This window comes from Pongo pygmaeus, chromosome 9 (assembly GCF_028885625.2).
Source record: "Pongo pygmaeus isolate AG05252 chromosome 9, NHGRI_mPonPyg2-v2.0_pri, whole genome shotgun sequence".
NCBI classification, from domain to species: Eukaryota; Metazoa; Chordata; class Mammalia; order Primates; family Hominidae; genus Pongo; species Pongo pygmaeus.
The window spans coordinates 79,391,664-79,412,737 of NC_072382.2; the positions used below are offsets into that span (position 1 = coordinate 79,391,664).

At 39.1% G+C, this 21,074-nt stretch overlaps 1 protein-coding gene across 5 annotated transcripts in view; it reads right to left on the reverse strand.

Moving 5' to 3' along the window:
• Positions 1-1,350: 1,350 nt before the first annotated feature.
• Positions 1,351-21,074, reverse strand: part of NARS2 (asparaginyl-tRNA synthetase 2, mitochondrial) — a 144,220-nt gene continuing 124,496 nt past the window's right edge. For all 5 annotated transcript variants that reach the window (XM_054439408.2, XM_054439412.2, XM_054439411.2 and 2 more), the window contains 3 exons: positions 8,808-8,905; positions 6,211-6,237; positions 1,351-1,904 (listed from right to left, as the gene is read on the reverse strand). In XM_054439408.2, the coding sequence (XP_054295383.2) occupies positions 1,760-1,904; positions 6,211-6,237; positions 8,808-8,905 (270 nt within the window). In that variant the 3' untranslated portion in view covers positions 1,351-1,759. The remainder of the gene's footprint in view (positions 1,905-6,210; positions 6,238-8,807; positions 8,906-21,074) is intronic.

The window sequence follows — 21,074 nt, forward strand, 5'->3', positions numbered from 1 at the left end:
ATTAGATTCAGAAATGGAATGAGCAATTTTGTAGGACACTGATTTCTTTGTCAAAAAAAGGCTGGAAAACTAAGCACCCAGGTAAACAGAATCTCTCTGCATCAGGCAGAAGGTCAACTTTGACAAACTCTCAGGCGTCTTCCAACATTTAAGGCTCTGGAATTTATTTCTTTTCAGCTGTTTGATTTTGAATTAGGTTAAAATAAAGTATACATACAAATTTCATTAGGAAATAATCTAGGATAACCCATCTAATGAGACTTAGAAAACTGATTATTCAGGCATGCATGCCCATTTAGAATTACTTGATACGTGCATATTCTACTGTGAATACAATTTGCTATAGGTCCTTATACATGTAACTCAATGAAGACATAAAGACTAAAACAAGAGTTTTTAAAAAGTTTCTGTAGCATTTCAGTTTTAAACATACGCATGTGTGTGTGCACACGCACGCGCACACACACACACACACGTATTTTATCAACTCTAAAGAAAATGATGTTGAGCTCCTACACAGTAAGCAGCTTGTCCAAAGTGCTAGAATTGTCAGGTTCCAAACTCCCCAATCAATGCTCTTCTCACTCTCATAGACCACAGTACTTTTTTTTTTTTTTTTTTTTTTTGAGATGGAGTCTCCCTCTGTCTCCCAGGCTGGAGGGCAGTGGTGCGTTCTTTGCTTACCGTAACCTCGGCTCCCGGGTTCAAGTGATTCTCCTGCCTCAGCCTCCCAAGTAGCTGGGATTACAGGCGCCTGCCACCACGCCTGGCTAATGTTTGTATTTTTAGTAGAGATGGGGTTTCACCATGTTGTCCAGACTGGTCTGGAACTACTGACCTCAAGTGATCCGCCTGCCTCACCCTCCCAAAGTGCTGGGATTACAGACGCGAGCCACCATGCCCAGCTGACCACACTACTTTTTAACTCTAGAATTACCCATCCTTTAGGCTCAGCCAAACTCCCATCCTCATCTTGGATTGAAAATACCTTTCTTCCAAATTTTACTGGGAAAGGACCAAATGAAATTAAAAAATACATAACTTTTTTTCATAGGCATCTATTAAAAAAAATCTATTTTATTAGACAAATTATAAACATCAAATATAAACAAATTATAACAGTGATTAAAGAGTTGAAATACTTAATGTAATATCTCAACAGCTTTGAAAATTGAAAAGCAACAGTTATTAAACATGATTTTTTCATCCAGCTCAGTGAAAGGAGATTTCAATTCAGAATAGCTACTTCGTTAAATCAATTAAGACCTTAAGGAATATTTTTTTCTGCAATGTTTAATGAAGTACTGAAAATGAGATAAGGATTTATCACAAAGTATATGGCAAGGGAGAAAAGATCCAACATTATTTTATTTTGAGCTACTAGATGGTTCTCAAAAATTACACAGGGAGTGATTTAATGATTATAGACAATGTAAAATACATTATCTCATTCTGTTTTAGAGTTTAAAAGAAACTCTGAGACTACCTAATTCAATTTCTTCATTTCTTAATTGAGGTAATGGATTTGAGAGTCCCCTTGCTATAAGTACCTCTTCTTGGGGGAGCTCATCCTTACATGAAATACCCTCAACTTTCTAAGAAAATCACAACCACTTATATTTTTTCTATGATATCTTATGGCACAACAATTACATATTGAAATCTGCATTTCTAAAATCCAAACATGCATTCTGCTGTATGCACAATCATGTGCAGTGTCTCTGCCATGGGGGGTGCTTTTCCTTAACCAATCTTCCAGCTATAAAAGGCATGAATGAGGAAACCTTGGGAAAGGGATAACATCTTTGATATTGTCAACACCCAAGATGCACTGCAGGTAGCGTTCAAATCCCATCCCAAAACCTCCATGTGGCACAGATCCAAATCGACGAAGGTCCAGATACCTGTTTTTCAAAAACAGAAAATCATCATCTATATATATTGTATAAGACCAGATGTTATGATTAGAATTTTATGTTTCAAACGTATTTTGCAATCATTTGTTATTGTTTACCTCACTGTGATAGACCAGTCTTTCCCCTCCACAGACAGACAATGAAAAGGAAGAAGCTGAATAATCTATCCAAGGTTACCCAGAGAAACAGCAGTGGATCCTGTCATACAGTCATGGGCTTTGGTCCCTTTTCCTTTTTAAGCTATTATATTTATGCATTTATGACAGAACACTTGCCTCAGGAGGCTACAGAAAATTTTCTATAGATTTACTAATTTTCTTGAAAATATACGCCTCTTTTATTTCTTGGTAGGTTAATCACAATGTTTTCTTTTACTTCCCAAAATCATATTGTTCAATACACAGACGAGAGTGCAGAGTTTTGCCTGTTACATTATGAAAAGATATCCTACAGATTAGACTATAAGCTACAACAGGGCAGGAACTGTGCTTCATTCAACTTTTTATCACCAGGGAATGCTCTAGAGTAGATGTTAATTACATGAAGTTTTGTTCGAAGGCACAAAAATATACGCCTGAATGCTGGAGTGAGGAGAAACCTTTAATTCTCTGCCTTAGACCTAGTGAAGATGCCCAGAGTCATTTAGCTGGCATGCTAGACAGCCTCTGAAACCCATCCACGCACATTCTTTTCCCACTAAAGACCACATGGCAAGACAATGGCACAGCCATGACTGAAACTCAGATTCTAACACACCAGCATTGGAAAAAGTTTTAGGAAGAAAAGAGGAAAAGGACAACTATAAATATTTTATTATGTCATTTGGTGCGGAAATTCTTGAGTTATATAATATTGATTAAAACAAGTTTATCGGCCGGGTGTGGTGGCTCATGCCTGTAATTCCAGCACTCTGGGAGGCCGAGGCGGGCGGATCACTAGCTCGGAAGTTCAAGGCCAGCACGGCCAATGTGGTGATACCCCGTCTCTACTAAAAATAGGAAAATTAGCTAGGCGTAGAGGCACCCGTCTGTAATCCCAGCTACTCAGGAGGCTGAGGCAGGAGAGTCGCTTGAACCTGGGAAGTGGAGGTTGCAGTGAGCAGAGATGGAGCCACTGCACTCCAGCCTGGGTGACAGAGTGAGAGTCTGTCTCAAAAAAAAAAAAAAAAAAAAAAAAGACAAAAACCCAGCAAGTTTATATTTTCTTGAATGATTTGTAAAATCAGTTCTATAATAAGACGTAAGCAACATAACTTGTAGCCACTTGGTTCCTCAATCATAAAGACTGTCCATCAACCTATTTCCCCACCATTAATAATAATGGCTACATATACTGGTATTGTAAGGAGTTAAGTCTAAGTACTTATCTTTTTAAAGGAAAAGATTAACTCTAAACAGATGAGTTGTAATCAGGTAAGAGATCAACATTACAGGGATATCTAGTATAAAACTTCAGATTAGTAAAAAGTATAAGAAATAATGGGAGGCACATTCAGTTATTCAGTCTTGAATAACTGAAATGTTCAGTTGCTAAATTAACTTTAAAGTTTACAAGGCAGGGGGAAAGAGTACACTTTGACTCAGTGATGAAATGAACAGCACACCAAACTACCTGTCACAGATGCTTGCAGGACCTGACCTGGCTGCTACAAAGTCCAGCAATAGTTTTAGATGGGTCTAAATTTCTCATGCATTGATATTGAAACACTGGCATGAATATCCGCAAACTGTCAGCAGAGGGGTTCAGTCTGTAGCATTTTTCTTGCCTTTGCTTTGATGGATGAAAAAATCCATTTCTAAGAAAAAAGTTTTCTAACTTATACGTATTTGTTTGATTGTTGTTACATTGGTTCCAGGGTAGCGAGATTATGGAAGAGATGCTACGAAATTTGTGGAACCAGTTACAGATTGATTTAATTTGCATATGGCGTACAGAAATAGGAAGTGAGTAAATTCTTAGCCATGTGGGGTGGCTTCTCACTGTATGGTGGAACACTAGCAGACATCACAGATATGAAGATGTCTAAGGTCTCTTTTACCTTTAATATACTAATATAGAAGGAAGCAAATTCAAGGAGATCTTAAGGATTTGAAAACTTTAGTTGGGAAAAGAATGGTACTAAAATGATTAATAAAGACTTTCAAGGCCTAAACTTATTTAAGCAATTTTTTTTTTTTTTTTTTTTTGAGATGGAGTCTCACTCTATTGCCCAGGCTGGGGTGCAGTTTGTATTTAGCTTTTTTTTTTTTTTGAGATGGACTTTTGCTCTTGCTGCCCAGGCTGGAATGCAATGGCGCGATCTTGGCTCACTGAAACCTCCACCTCCCAGGTTTCAAGTGATTCTCCTGCCTCAGCCTCCGTAGTAGCTGGGAATACAGGCACCTGTCACCATGCTGGACTAATGTTTGTATTTTTGGTAGAGATGGGGTTTTACCATGTTGGTCAGGCTGGTCTCGAACTCCTGACCTCAAGTGATCCACCTGCCTTGGCCTCCCAAAGTGCTGGGATTACAGCCGTGAGCCACTGCGCCCACGGTAGCTTTAGCTTTTTTTAAGGCTAGTGGTTTAGCTTTTTTTAAGGCTAGTTTTTATAAACTATAAAATACGTAAGCTTGCTCAATCATCAGGCTTATCTACCTAATAGCAAGACTCAGAACAAAGAAAAGAAAGGGGGTAGGAAACTAGCATTTACTAAGCTTCCACTCTATGTAGATACTTAACCTGTATTGTTTCATCTCATCCACACAATAACTCTGTGAAGGAGATAATATCATTCCATTTCATAGCCAAAACACCAAGACTCAGAGAGATTACATATGCCTAAGGTCATTACTCGTTAATACAAGGCATTCAAAGGCCATCACCCGAAGCCAATTTTAGATTTTTTTTGCATCTCTGAAACCTATCTCCTTCCATACCAAAAGGTAAGGGTGTAGGTAACTTGCCCCTTCCTCTTCCTGAGCACAGCAAAAGGATTAATAATATTGTTGATATTATTATACCAAGATCCTGAAGGAGTGCTAATATAGAAATATAAATAAAAAATGTATATATATTGAAAAGTACTTGAAGAAAAAGTCTGCATAAGGAAAACCAAAACAACTTTGAGGAAGTGAATGTATAAGTACAGACACGTGGTCCTCCCTAAGCAGCTTGGATTTCTATAGTTCGTGGAGGTATTAGGGATCACTTAGCTCAAGCCCCTAATTTCACACATAAAGAAATTGCAGCATAATGCTTAAGAGCAAAGGATTTTTTAAAATTAATTAATTAATTTATTTTTTGAGACAGAGTCTTGCTCTGTCACCAGGCTGGAGCGCAGTGGCACAATCTTGGCTCATTGCAACCTCCGCCTCCCAGGTTCAAGCAATTCTCCCACCTCAGCCTCCCGAATAGCTGGGATTACAGGCACACGCCACCATGCCCAGCTAGTATTTGTATTTTTAGTAGAGACAGGGTTTCACCACGTTGGTCAGGCTTGTCTGGAACTCCTGACCTCAAGTGATCCACCCACCCTGGCCTCCCAAAGTGCTGGGATTACAGGCATGAGCCACCAGGCCTGGCCGAGCCAAGGATTTTGATTCAGAGAGATTAAGTCCCATCTCTATCCCTCAAACTGTGTGATCTTGGCTAAGTTAGTTAACATCTCTGGGCCTCACGCCTAGGGAGTAATAAGAAGGGGCAGGATAATAGTACCTAATTCACAGGGTGATAGGATGATTACATGACATAATATAATTTTTTTTTTTTTTTTGAGACGAAGTCTCACTCTTGTCCCCCAAGCTGGAGTGCAATGGCGTGATCTCAGCTCACTGCAACCTCTGCCTCTCAGGTTCAAGCGATTCTCCTGCCTCAGCCTCCCAAGTAGGTAGGATTACGGATGCCCGCCACCATGCCTGGCTAATTTTTGTATTTTTAGTAGAGATGGGGTTTCACCATGCTGGCCAGGCTGGTCTCCAACTCCTGACCTCAGGTGATCCACCTGCCTAGGCCTCCCAAAGTGCTGGGATTACAGGCGTGAGCCACTGCGCCCAGCCAATATACATAAAATTTTTAAAATAATTACCTGACAAACAATAAGCAGTAAGTAAATGAGAGCTATTATTACTATTTTTCAAGAACCCAAAGGAAGTAAGTAATCTTCTGAGCCCCCAACCCCTTCCCTGACCTAAGAACAGTTAAGTTCATTGCTTTTAACACTCTTTCATGGGGTCTTGGGGATACAAGTAAAAACGCTTCTAGGCAACAGTCAGACAAGCAGCTAGAGTAAGAATTATTAGGGGCCACATTCTTACCATTGGTAGACTTCTGTAAGTCCTGATCTGTTAAAGGAAAATAAAATTCTTTCAGGGAACGGCAATACGATAAATATTAACCACTAGACATTTATTCTGGGTGTGTGCAAAGAACTCTTTATAAAGAAGTAGGCGACAAAGCCTCTGCTCTCAAGTAATACTCAATATAGTTAAGGAGCTGAAACCGTACAGTAAGTTAACCAATAGCACAAGGTGTTATCAAATAAATGGTTTAGACAATAAATGTTATAGAAAGAAAATATGATCCAGAGTCCAAAGGAAGGGATTACCTGATATGAGTTTATTATCCTGTGACATAAGAAAAGCACTATTATTAGGCAGGGTGCAGCAGCTCCTGCCTGTAATCCCAGCACTTTGGGAGGCCAAGGTGGGCGGATCACTTGAGATCAGCAGTTCCAGACAAGCCTGGCCAACATGGTGAAACACCATCTCTACTAAAAATACAAAAATTAGCTGGGTGCGGTGGTGTGTGCCTGTAGTCCCAGCTACTCGGGAAGCTGAGGTAGAAGGATTGCTTGAACCTAGGAGGCAGACGTTGCAGTGAACCAAGATCATGCCACTGCATGCCAGTCTGGACAAAAGAGTGAGACTCCATCTCAAAAAACAAAAAACAAAAAAAAAAAAAAAAAAGAAAAGCACTATTATTACTAGTTAAGGTTGTTGGGAGGCACACACAGACAAGGGACACAGAGATAAAACTTTCATTCTTCAACATTAAAACAATAATATAGATTCTGAGGCTGCCTTCATAATATGGTTGCACATTGATTCTTGTTTGGGAACTATTAATAAAATTTTAAATTCTTAGTGCTAATTGAAATTCAACTCAGCCCTTTAAAAAATGTGTTTTGGACCATAGTGCATCTAATGTGACCAGGAATATGAAAAATTCAAATATACAAAAATACAGAAAACATGAAGAGCAGCCACAGACAGATCCCTGAAATAGGGAATCATATATATCCACTTCATTATGAAAGACAGATATGGCTATTATCAGGTATTAGGTAAACATTTAATGTTATGAGGAAAGGTTTCCTGGAGGAAGGAAGCAAGCAAAGAAAACAGACCAATTAATCTTTCAACAGATGAGGTTTCTTGCCATGTGTGATTTTTATTGTGCTTTTTAAAAAACATAGAGAATATTCAGATTTTTTCCAACTAGAATCTGACCTTCTATTCCACAACTTTCTCAGGACTTTTTTAACACTGTAATAGTAGTAAGGAGTTAGTCGTCTAACGAATACAGTCTTCCTCAAACCTATTTATCCATCCCCTTTCTTTTGGATCCTAACCCAGTAGAGCAGTTCAGATGAGTGGGATAACAAAACCAAGTTACCCAAGAGATTTACATATAGGTTGGGACCTTGAAAAAGCATCAACTTTTAAAGCATTTTCCCCATTAGGAAAAGAAGGCCTCACAAATGGCTAACAGAATATTTTTAAACAATTATGGCTTTTCCAGATTACTATGAAACCCAGTACTATCTGGAGAGAATGAAGCATACAGACATGGTAAAGTCTTTTTTTTTTTTTTTTTTTTTTAAGTCTGGCAGTACTTTTACTAAAGTAGAAATCATGGAAAACAGGTATGGTTAGTTTAGGAAGTCATTATGGCATATAAATGTACATGTAGGAGTGGCGGTTCAATTAGAAACACGATTCCTTACTTCCCATCTCCAAAACATTCTCTATGTGTTTACAGATTTGTTTCCCAGCTCTCAAACAGCAAGTTAGAATAAAGTTATTCAAATAGCTAAATCAAGACCCTTACATAGAAGAGAATCTGAGGAAGTGAAATGCGCTTATTCTAAATGCTATCTGGCTAGTTTTCTTTCCCCAACTTCATCCTTTCCCTGGCTCAGAGTTTGTCTTTATGTCCCTATAGAAGTCTGCCAATCATAATTGACAGTAAATAAAGAATACAGATAAGATAAAAATGTAGGACAAGCTGGCCAGGCACGGTGGCTCACGCCTGTAATCCCAGCACTCTGGGAGGCCGAGGCGGGCAGATCACGAGGTAAGGAGATCAAGACCATCCTGGCTAACATGGTGAAACCCTGTCTCTACTAAAAAATACAAAAAATTAGCCGGGCGTGGTGGCGGGCACCTGCAGTCCCAGCTACTCGGGAGGCTGAGGCAGGAGAATGGCATGAACCCCGGGAGGCGGAGCTTGCAGTGAGCCAAGATCGCGCCACTGCACTCCAGCCTGGGCGACACGGCAAGACTCCATCTCAAAAAAAAAAAAAAAAAGAAATTAAAAAAAAAAATGTAGGACAGGCTTTAAGCGGGAACTCTCTCTTCTCATTTTAACTTTTTAAAAAGCTACTTTCCATAGGGAAAGGTATGTAAAAATGGGCAAATATCACTGTGGGTTTTTCATGTAAGAGTTCCATTCCTGAAGAACGGGAAGATCAGAGATAAACTAACAACTTGCTCAAGGACACAGAGAATCTAAGATCCAGTTCTGTCAGGCGCCGAGGCCCAGGGTCTTCACTCTGTTACTATGCAATGACCACCTTTGAGCGCCTTATGCTCAATTTCTCAATTGTGTTTCTTTTAGGTCTGACCAGTACCTGGCTAAGCGCTCCTCTAAGAAATGGTATCGTTCTTCTCTGAGGCCTCCTCCAAAGAGTTCCCCAACTCCAGGAACCAGAAGATCAACAGCAGCAACCTAAGGGAAAAAAAAATTATTAGCATTGTATTTTCAGGTGATTCCAACAGTCAGTTTCTGAAGCAAGTAAACCTTTAACATTTTGGCAATGGCTAATTAACTACCTACCAGAATCTTACTGACTACATACAAATTACAAGTGGACAATTTCCTCTCTCTTGCACCATTTGTGTGGTATACTGAACACAAATGTATTTTCTTCATAAATGTGATAGAAATGTTAATTATAAAAATGTGGAAACTGTTAAAAATTATAAAACATTAAAAATCACCTATCAGCACCAGAAAATTACATTTTTGTGGATTTCCTTTCAGATTTTTTCCCTTATACATTTATAAAGTATAATTATAGATAAAAACTTACCACTTGTCTTATCTAATATTACAAACTAATATTTTTCCTATATTAGTAAAAATACTTCACGTTATGTTTTAATAGCTTTAATGTTTAATAGTTTATTGATTACAATTATAATTATTTAACTGCTTTCCCATTTAGTTGAACATTTAAGGTGTGTGTATTTTTGTCTGTTTTTCCTTATAATGTGGCAATGAAGAGTTTAATTTGTAGTATTGTTATTAGGACGTATAAAATAAATTCTGATTATTAATCAAAGAAGTACAAAATTAAAAGAACAAGATACCATTCTGGAGTTATCAAAATGGAGATGATGGCTGGGCACAGTAGCTCACACCTGTAATTCTAGCACTTTGGGAGGCTGAGGTGGGCAGACTGCCTGAGCTCAGGAGTTTGAGACCACCTTGGGGGCAACATGGTACAACCCCCGTCTCTACTAAAATACAAAAAATTAACTGGGCTTGGTGGTGCATGCCTGTAATCCCAGCTACTTGGGAGGCCGAGGCAGGAGAATTGCTTGAACCCAGGAGGTGGAGGTCAAAGCGAGCCGAGATTGCACCACTGCATTCTAGCCTGGGCCACAGAGCAAGACTCTGTCTCAAAAAAAAAAAAAAAAAAAAAAAAAAAGGGTGATAAGAAAATAATATATCTGCAAGACTAAGTCTGAAAGAAAAAATATAGGAAAATAAGATAAACAATACAGATAATAGAATGGATAAACCAATAAGCTCATATAACTGATACAACCTTTCTGGTCAGCAATTTGGCAACAGATAACCAAACGCCTGAAAAATGCAATATGTTTTGACTCAGCAAGCAGTTCAAGGAAACTATCCTAAGAAAATCAGAGATGCAAAAAAAGATTAACATGCAAGATGTTTATTACAGCATTACTTATGACAAAAAGTTCAAATGTACATCAACAGACTATTAGATAAGTTTTAGACATGGATAGAAAAGACTATCATCTGCATAATGAGATGTTGTGTTGCTACTGTGATGAAATTACAAGTATTTTAAGATTGTTTTCCTCTTTTATTTGTATTTTCTTATTTTCTATACTAAATAAGTATTATAGTTTTATAATAGAAAACATCAAAAAACTCTTAGTAAGGGAAAATGATAGCTTAATATTTTAATTTGTATTTCTTCAGTTACTAATTAGTATTACTAAATTAATTACATTTCTTCAATTATTAAATTAGTAATATTTAATTTTCCAGGCCGGGTGCGGTGGCTCACGCCTGTAATCCCAACACTTTGGGAGGCCAAGGAGGGCGGATCATCTGAGGTCAGGAGTTCGAGACCAGCCTGGCCAACCTAGTGAAACCCCCTCTCTGCCAAAAATACAAAAATTAGCCAGGTGCAGTGGCGCATGCCTGTAGTCCCAGCTGTCCTGGAGGCTGAGGCACGAGGAACTGCTTGAACTCATGAGGCAGAGGTTGCAGTGAGCCAAGATCATGCCAGTGTACTCCAGCCTGGATGACAGAGAGAGATTTTGTCTGTCCCCCAAAAAATAATTTTAAAAAATTTTTTACATGTTTATTTGTGGCTGGGCATGGTGGCATGTGCTTGTAGTCTTGGCTACTTGGGAAGCTGAGGTGGAAGGACTGCTTGAGGCCAGGAATTTGAGACCAGTCTGGGCAACACAGCAAGACTCCGTCCCTACAAAATAATTTAAAAATGTTTATTTGTAGCTGGGTGTAGTGGTGCATTCCTGTGGTCCCAGCTACTTGTCAAGCTGAGGCAGGAAGATCACTTGAGCCCAGGAGTTCGAAGTTACAGGGAGCCATGATCATACCACCTGTACTGTAGTCTAGGCGACAGGCAAGACCTTGTCTCAAAAAAGAAATAAAATATTTACTTGCTATCTGTATTATTTTGTGACTTTCCTGTCTTTTGGGCAGGTAGACATTTTTAAGCCCAAGAACCTGAAGGTAAAAAACTAAGATTTCATGTAACAAATGAAAAATGAGGAATCCATAAAACACATTTTAATCTTTAAATGTCACATTACATTATAAACATTTTAAAAACTTTGCCTCATTTTGCCGTTAAGCCATCTCCTTCCCAGTTTTGATTTAGAAACTTTTGATTGAGATATACTTTATGAATAATCAACAATAAAGAATAATTCAAGATTGTGCCCCCAATGCTGTATACCTTATCCTCATTACTATCAATAAAGAGAAAAACATCAGCTCTGACCCTCATCACTAGGCTGAATCAGAGTGAGTGAGAACAGCTACACAATTAATATGGCTGGGCTCTAATCAGGACCCTGCAGTTATCCCTTCTGTCCTCAGAGCAAGGAGAAAGTCTGGTATCTTTATTTCCTGGTGTCTTGCTTTTAGATATGGCTAAAATATGACAGGAGTTGAGAGACACATGGTAAAAATTTTGTTCTTTTCTTACCTTCAATCCAGAGTGTTAAATTTAGAATTATAGGCAATCAACTTTGGAAGAGAATAGTCAACCAGTGGCTCTCCAGCCTCTGCTTGAAAATACTTAAAGCCTGAGAAACAGTATCCTTGAAACAGAGCATACCATCCTTGTTTAGCTCTAAAATTAACTCAAAATGGATTAAAGATTTAAATATAAGATCTGAAATCATAAAACTACTAGAAATAAATATAGAGAAAAAGTTCTATGACATTAGTCTGGGCAATGATTTTTTTGGAGATGACTCCAAAAGCACAGACAACCAATGCAAAACCAGACAAATGAGACAGTATCAAACTAAAAAGTTTCTGCACAGCAAAGGAAACAATTAACAAAGTGAAGAGACAACTCAAAGAATGGGAGAAAATATTTGCAAACCATACATCTTATAAGGGGTTAATACCCCTTATAGGTTAAGGAACTCATACAACTCAACAAGAAAATAACGTGATTAAAAAAAGGTAAAGGAACTGAACAGACATTTCTCAAAAAAAAAAAAAAAAAAAAAAAAAAAACATACAAATGACTAACAGGTACAAGAAAAAATGCTCAAAATCACTAATTATTAAGAAAATGAAAAATAAAACCCCACTGAGTTATTGCTTCACACCGGTTAGAGTGTTTTTTTTTTCTTCCTACATTTATATTTTTAAATAGAGATGGGGTCTCGCTGTGTTGCTCAGGCTGGACTTGAACTCCTGGGTTCAAGTGATCTCCTGCCTCAGCCTCCTAAGTAGCTGGGATTATAGGCACATGCCACCATCAGGCCCAGCTTTGAATGGCTGTTATAAAAAAGATGAAAAATAAGTTTGGAGAGGATACAGAGAAAAGGAACTCTTATACACTGTTGGTGGGAATGTAAATTAGTACAGTCATTATGAAAAATGGTATGGAAGTTCCTCAAAAACCTAAAAACAGAACATACACCTCAGCAATCCTACTTCTGGGTATATATATCCAAAAGAATAGAAATCAGTATATTGGTGGTGATATCTGCACTCTAATGTCCACTGCAGCATTACTCACAATAGTAAAGATACAGAAACAACCTACGTGCCCATCAACAGATGAATGGACAAATATTGTGTATATATATATACACAATAAAATACTACTCAGCCTTAAGAAGGGGGTAAATCCAGTCACTTGTGACACAGGGATGAATCCAGAGGATAATGTGCTAAGTGAAATATGCCAACCACAGAAAGACAAATACCACATTATTTCACTTACATATGGAATCTAGTAAGCTGAACGAATAGAAATATATAATAGAATGATGGTTACCAGAGGCTGGAGTGGGAAGGAAGGGAACGAAGAGTTGCTGATCAAAGAGTACAAAGTTTCAGATAGACAGAGGAATGGGAGACAGGGGAATGAGTTATTAATCAAAAGGTGCAAAATTTCAGGCAGAAGAATAGATTTTGAGATTTATTACATACAAGGTGACTAGAGCCAACAATACATATCATATATTTTAAAATAACTAAGAGTAAATTTCAAATGTCTCACTATAAAAATGATAGATAAGTCAGGTGAAGGATATGCTAATTAGTTTGATTTAATCATACCACATTGTATACACATATCAAAACAGCACATTATACCCCATAACGTTAGAATGTTGCATATACTTATTATATATATGAAACAATGACTTGTCAGAACCAGACGAAACAAAACAAAAAAGGGATAGGTACATTCAAAATCTATCATTTTCAAGGTTTCAAAATAGGAGTGATTCCATGGGACAAGGGTGGGTAGTAATCACTTTTTTTTTTTTTTTTTTTTTTTTTTTTTTTTGAGACAGACTCTCGCTCTGTAGCCCAGGCTGCAGTGCAGTGGCGCGATCTTGGCTCACTGCAACCTCCGCCTCAGCCTCCCGAGTAGCTGGGATTACAGGCACGTGCCACCGTGCCCAGCTAATTTTTGTATTTTTAGTAGAGATGGGGTTTCACCATGTTGGCCAGGCTGGTCTTGAACTCCTGACCTCGTGATCCACCCGCCTCATCCTCCCAAAGTGCTGGGATTACAGATGTGAACCACTGTGCCCGGCAGTAATCACTTTTGATACTTTAAGTACATGTAAAGCTTAAAGCCAGGGTTAGAAAGGTCTACTGCCTCAAAAAGATGCTGGAGAATCAGAGACTATGGAATAACCCAAAGGAGGTAGTCCAGATGAGGCTGGTGGCCAGTGATGAGGAAGACGAGGCAATCCTTGGTAAGATGTTCTGCTTTCTCTATGTAGTTCATGAGCATCAAACGAGAGATGTACTTGTTGCTGGATCTTGCTGCTAAGATAACTAAAACAAACAAAAGTCCTCTGGGGATCTATGCATGCAGATCTAAACCATGTTAATTTTGGATCTTAATTCTTTTAATGCTACATTTAAAGGAATATAAAAGACTCATATTTATCTTTGATTATAAACTTCCTTTAATATTTGAGTTCAGGAGAGAGTTCACTGTGTAACCACACTGAGTTTCCTCTCTGGCTTTTATTTATCTGGAATATCTGCAATTGCACAGTTATAGTTGTGTAACTGGAAGTTTCTAAACTTTCTGAGTCACCTTAAAAATGTTTTTTTTTTTTTTTTTCTTTTTTTGAGTTGGAGTCCTGCTCCGTCACCCAGGCTGGAGTGCAGTGGTGCGATCTCGGCCCACTGCAAACTCCACCTCCCTGGTTCATGCCATTCTCCTGCCTCAGCCTCCCGAGTAGCTGGGACTACAGGCACCTGCCACCATGCCCGGCTAATTTTTTTGTATTTTTAGTAGAGACAAGGTTTCACCATGTTAGCCAGGATGGTCTCGATCTCCTGACCTCATGATCTGCCTGCCTCAGCCTCCCAAAGTGCTGGGATTACAGGCGTGAGCCACCGCGCCTGGCCAAGTCACCTTAAAAATCTTATACCATGGAAGGATAGCTACGTTTAAAAAAAAAAAAAATTTTTTTTCTCCCAAACTTGCCTTCCTAATTTCCAGTGTACCTAACTGGTTATGCACAACAATTGCTGCACTTAGTATAAAATTAAGGTGAAAGTTGTTGTATTAGTCAGGATAGGCTAGGCTAAGCTATAGTCACAAACAACCCCAGAAGCTTACAACCAGGTTTCTCAATCTCAGCATTAATAACATTTTTAACCAGATACTTCTTTGTTGTGGAGGCCTCAACTGTGCACTGTGGGATATTTAGCAGCATAACTGGCCTCTACCCACTATAGGCCAGTTATACTCCCCTTGAAAACATCTCCAGACATTGCAAATGTTCCTCGGTCAAGAAGGAGGGGAATATAATAATCCCTGGTTGAGAACCACTAGTTTAAAACAATGAATGGCCTTTTAAAAACATAGGCCACATGTCTACCCTGGTCTAAAACTGATAGAATAATCTCTTTCTAGGGTACTGTTGGTCTTGGGGCAGATGGGAAAAAGAGCATGGATGACTATGCACTAAAAGCATTTGTACAGAAGCAACGTATGTATGTCACTTCTCACATTCCTCAACCAATGCAAGTCATATGACTCAGGTCACATCAATGGGACGGGGAAGCATAATTCCCACTGAGGGAGAAGCAGAAACTATATGTGCACATGAAACAGTTTTCCATGTTGCTTTTTCCTCATCTACGTGGACTCTTAAACTTCCACCCTCCCAAACAATCCTTCACTGTTAATTAGAATTAAAGGCAGAACAGTAGTTCCCCTATTTTCTTCCTCTCTACTCTGGGAGATAAACGAATCAGTATGGAAGAACTTATCAAAATAGGCTATTTTCATGGGATAAAAATTTTAGAAGACATCTGGATACAGTCCCACACCACTACTATATCTTTACTTGCTACTAATTTTATGGTATGCAGGAGGAACACATATCATCTTTGTTCTTTCTTTGCCTACATAGTCTGAAAATTCACATTCTCTCCAGTGGGTCAATTTCCTACATGTTTCCTTAACAAGAGTGCAAAGTTGCTTCCCCTCTTAAGATACCTGTACCTTTTGAGCAAAGCATTCCTTTACAATGTCTCATAATTATTTCAGGACCAAATGGTACTATTTCTTTTTCAACAAGGTCAGGTGAACCTCTGAAGAAAAGCCCACAAAAGCCTTGTCTTTTTTTTTTTTTTTTTTTTTCCCTGAGACTGAGTCTCACTCTGTCGCCCAGGCCGGAATGCAGTGGTGTGATCTCAGCTCACTGCAACCTCCGCTTCTCAGGTTCAAGTGATTCTCCTGCCTCAGCCTCCCGAGTAGCTGGTATTACAGATGCATGCCACCACGCCTGGCTAATTTTTATACCTAATTTTTGTAGTAGAGATGGGGTTTCACCATGTTGGGCAGGCAGGCCTCTAACTCCCAACCTCAAGTGATCTGCCCACCTGGGCCTCCAAAGTGCTGGGATTACAGGCGTGAGCCACTGTGCCCAGCCCTTGTTGTCTTTTCTTCCTCCATGTAACATTCTTCTTTTCTCTTTTACTTCAGGTTTAGGTTCCCTTCCACCGTATCAGATTCTAATACTTCCTGTTTTTCTTTTATAACTATATCCTCCTACCTAGCTAAAGATTCTGCACACTCTCTGAGAAGTTATAATACAGCAGAGTATTCTTCAATTACAAATAAAGACACATTTTGAATACACAGAGTGTACTTTCTTCTGGTATATTAAAAATACTGCATTCTCTAAAGATCACTAGAACAATTCCCTCAAATTTTCATACTTTTTAGTTAGGACTGAAATTCCAGGTAGAATTCTTCTACCTTGCATCTCCCCCTGGTAACAACTGGAGTAGCTACTAGAAAAACTACCTCTTTCTCCTGGGTTCTCCTAGAGATAAAAGGTACATAAAGATATAATACAAACACGCAGGCAATTACACAAATTTCTTGGAAAAATGACAAAAACTTGCTTGTGTGTTTCACAAGTTATTGGGAGCCGGTTAAGAGTGCAAGCAGGTTGGAAACAAGAAAGTTGGCATTTGCTGGTGATGACAACTTGCCTTTATGGGCAGGCAGGTCTGCGGTTTATGGGAAGCTGAGACTGGCTTATAGAGCCAAGAACAATAAAGACAGGAGGAATTAACTTTGATTAGGGAAAGTGGGGAGGGTTCATGAATAAATAAAAAGTGCTATAGTAGAGATTAGATTTTATCATAGCTAACCATAAAGCATTAGGCGCTACAAGAAAAATACAGATAAAGTACCACAAATAATCATATAGACCATGGTCACTATCAAAAGCTTAGATATTGATTGTCTACTAATGGCTCTTCCAGCCAATTCCAGTGTGCTTTTAGAGTACTGCAAAGGTGACTCTGAAATTTAGCTACCGTCAATACCCATTTTCTGCCCATTTGGCTGTTGCATGCCAGGCTCTCCAAATAGCCGGACTCTAGAGTACATCTTAAGCAAGCTGGAGCACATCATCTTTGCCCTGGGAAATGAGCTGCAAGCTTTTGAACTTCCTGTTAGGAAGTATCCATATCTTTTAGTTAGATGACCAAACACATACTTATTTATGAGTTTCATCTATGATTTTTTAAAATTTTTAATTTTTTAAAAAAATTTCTTTGAGATGGAGTCTCACTCTGTTGCTAGGCTGGAGCGTAGTGGTGCGATCTCAGCTCACTGCAACCTCTCCCTCCCAGGTTCAAGCGATTTTCCTGCCTCAGCCTCCAGAGTAGCTGGGACTACAGGAGCTCACCACCATGCTCAGCTAATTTTTTATATTTTTGGTAGAGAAGGGGTTTCACCATGTTGGCCAGGCTGGTCTCGATCTCTTGACCTTGTGATCCACCTGCCTCGGCTTCCTAAAGTGCCAGGATTATAGGCGTCAGCCACCATGTCTGGCCGATATTTTTTTTTTGAGGCAGGGTCTCACTCTGCCACTCAGGCTGGAGTACAGTGGTATGAGTGTGGCTCAATGCCGCCTTGACCTCCCAGGCTCAAGCAATCCTCCTAACTCAGCCTCTCTGAGTAGCTAGGATTACAGGCACAGGTTACCACACCAGGTTATTATTTTTTTTTTTGTACAGACACGGTCTCAATTTGTTGCCCACACTGGTCTCAAACTCCTTGGCTCAAGCGATCTTCCTGCTTCTACCTCCCAAAGTGGTGGGATGACAGGCATGAGTCACCATGCCCAGCTCTATGATTATTTCTAAGATGATAAATAATGGCATAGGAACCCTCCAAATAATTCAGCCTTCCTATATTACTCTTTTTCTTGGACTTCAATTAACCACAGCCAAAAATCAGCCATAAACTTGAATTTTTAAAACTCCTTCTGAATGGACAATCGTCTGTACTTTATGGAAAAAGATATGATTCAAAGAGAAAGGAAGGCAGGACTAGAAAATACACATAGTTTACCTGTAGGTCTGGTGGTTACCGGGAGTAATGAGTTATATAATGAACAGGAACCAGAACTAAATAGATCATTAAGGAATTCACTGGTTGCACAGCAAAACTTCTTTAAAGCTGACCAAATTTGAGCACTTTTGCAACTAAAAATCTCTATTGTGTTTCTATGCATCGTTGGGAGGCTTGAACTAAGCAGGAGTTTAGCTCTGCCGACCTTTTACTCTCCTACACAGGTAACAATGGCGACTACAGATCATTTTCCTAAGCTTTCCCTAATTCCCCTATGCCTTAACAAAACCAATTCCACTTTGGGCACATCTTGTAGGCCCAGAATGCTCTCTGACATATCTTCCTCCACTTAATATGAGTTTTGATTCTGCTTAAGTCACACAGCTGCAGTGGCATGCTGTCTAGAAATAGTTTGTGTTGGTATTCAAGCTGAACAAACCCTGATTTCTATTTATGACACTCCTTTCTGACTCTTTGATTCCCATCAATGTACTGAAAATAAAACTCAGACCCTGAATTAAAAAAAAACATAGGCTAGATAGGAACAAGGCTTACAATACATAACCTTTTCCATGCTAAAGTTGAAAGAGGGAAAAAGTTTAATGTCCCTTCCTCTGCCACCTCTCTTCCCACCTATCTCAGTATTTTTAAATATTGATGAAAACCACAAATTGAACGCCTCCTTATTCAGTTTCTCACAGGCTGTTACCAACAATGGGGCAAGGTTACACACTAGCATCAGAATAAAAAGAATGTTCCACAAACCATAGGAAACATGTTTGTGGTTTTTGCTGTAACTGCTGAAATACACAGTATTTTGGCCCTAAAAACAAACTAGGTACAATTAGGAAAGAGGGCTTTCCAGATGTGATGGTGAAGAGATGCAGATGGGCTGCAGGCAACATGACTGAAAATGGACTTTGGCTACTATAATGGCTAGCCAGTTTTACTACTGCTGCTGTCTGAAAGAGGCAGAAGTCTTACATTTTGCAAAGATACTACTAATGGCTTCAAAGGAATGGAATTCTTACCTTGCTCCCAAACATGTATTCCCTTTCCCTCATGGTCAAGACTGATTTACCACATTTCTTCCTTCCTTAGGGAGCTCTAAATTTCAAGTGAACCAGAAGAAAACATCAGTTGAGAACTCCACAAAGGTTCACTTACGAGTTCCTCCACTTGAGAGAGGACAACATTTCAGTAAACGGCACCACTCTACTTTTTATAATTAAAGTATGACCTATGGGAATCACTTGTGACTCCTCGCTCTTCCTTATCTTTTCTTTCTAGTTTATTTCATAGACTGATATGGTTTGGATATTTGTGCCCTCCCAATTTCACGTTGAAATGTGACCCCCCAATGTTGGAGGTGGGGCCTAGGGGCAGGTGTTGGATCATGGGGGTGGCCTCCTCATGAATGGTGTTGTGCCATTCCCATGGTAATGGGTTCTTGCTCTATTAGTGCACATGAGAACTGGTTGTTTAAAACAGACTGACATCTCTTCCCTTCTTTCTTGCTCTCTGTTTTGCTGTGTGACATGCCTGTTCCCTCTTTGCCTTTTTGTCATGAGTAAAAGCTTCCTGAGGCCACACCAGAAGCTGAGAAGTTGATGCCATTCTTGTACAGTCTGCAGAACCACGAGCCAAACAAAACTCTTTGTTTTATAAATTACCAAGTCTCAAGTGTTTTTTTTTTTTTTTTTAATGTAGTCTCATTCTGTCGCCTGGGCTGGAGTGCAGTGGCGTGATCTCGGCTCACTGCAACCTCCACCTCCCGGGTTCAAGCAATTCTCCTGCCTCAGCCTCCCAAGTAGCTGGGACTACAGGCACCCGCCACTACGCTCAGGTAATTTTTTGTATTTTTAGTAGAGATGGGTTTCACCATGTTGGCCAGGCTGGTCTCGAACTCCTGACCTTGTGATTCGCCTGCCTTGGCCTCCCAAAGTGCTCAGATCACAAGTGTGAGCTACCGTGCCCAGCCAGTCTCAGGTATTTTTTATAGCAACTTAGAGGAACTCTATTTTAGTAAAATGGACTAACACACAGACCATTGTCTATTCCTTCAGAATGTTTTAGTTTCATTTCTTTCTCTCCATTTTCACTGTTGAGATTATAAGCAAACGTCCCATAATAATCTTACGTGTCTTTAATTCTCCCCTTCCCCAATCCATTCTGTATGTCAGGTTAATTTTTTCATCTTGCCAGTATCTTAGAAGACAAACAATGCCTCTCTATTTTTTACTGGATAAAGCCCAAGCTATCTGTAACACTCCAATCTCTCCATAATTGTTCCTATCTTGTCTAGCCATCTTTATCACCCAATAATTCCTTACTCCATTATTTTTATAGCATAGAATTTTAATTTTTAAAGCAATTTTAAAAACATTTGTTCATCTGATTTCCACAACAAACCTGTGATGATACAAGTGTGTAATTCCCTTTTAAAGTAAACTTCAAGTATAAAATATGTGTAAAAAGTACACAAATAACTAGTATACAGTTCTATAAATTTTCACAAACACACCATGAAGCACCATATGGATCAATGAATTGAACAGGAGCAGTACCCCAAAAAAGTCCTCCTAAGGTCTTCTTTTAGTTACTACCCCTAGCAAAAGTAACCTCTTTCCTGACCTCTATCACCAGAGGGCAGTTCTGTCAATTTTTGAACTTTCTAGAAATAGTATCATATGATATATACTATTCTGTGTTTGGCTTCTTTTACTCAAAGTACATTTGTGAGATTCATTATGGTGATACATGCAGCAATAGTTTGTTTATTGGCAATTCTCTTCATTGGTGTATCTGCTGCTGTGAGGCTCCAGCTGTTTTGATGTAGGTCAGTTCATTAATCCCAGCTCAGGAAAATTCATGACATACCTCTCGGTTATTTAGTCTCATTGCTGAATAGTGCCCCATTACATAAATATGCTACAATCTAGTTATTTATTCTACTGTTGTTGGTCTAGTTTTCCCCCCAGTTTCAACCTATTACAAAGAGTGTTG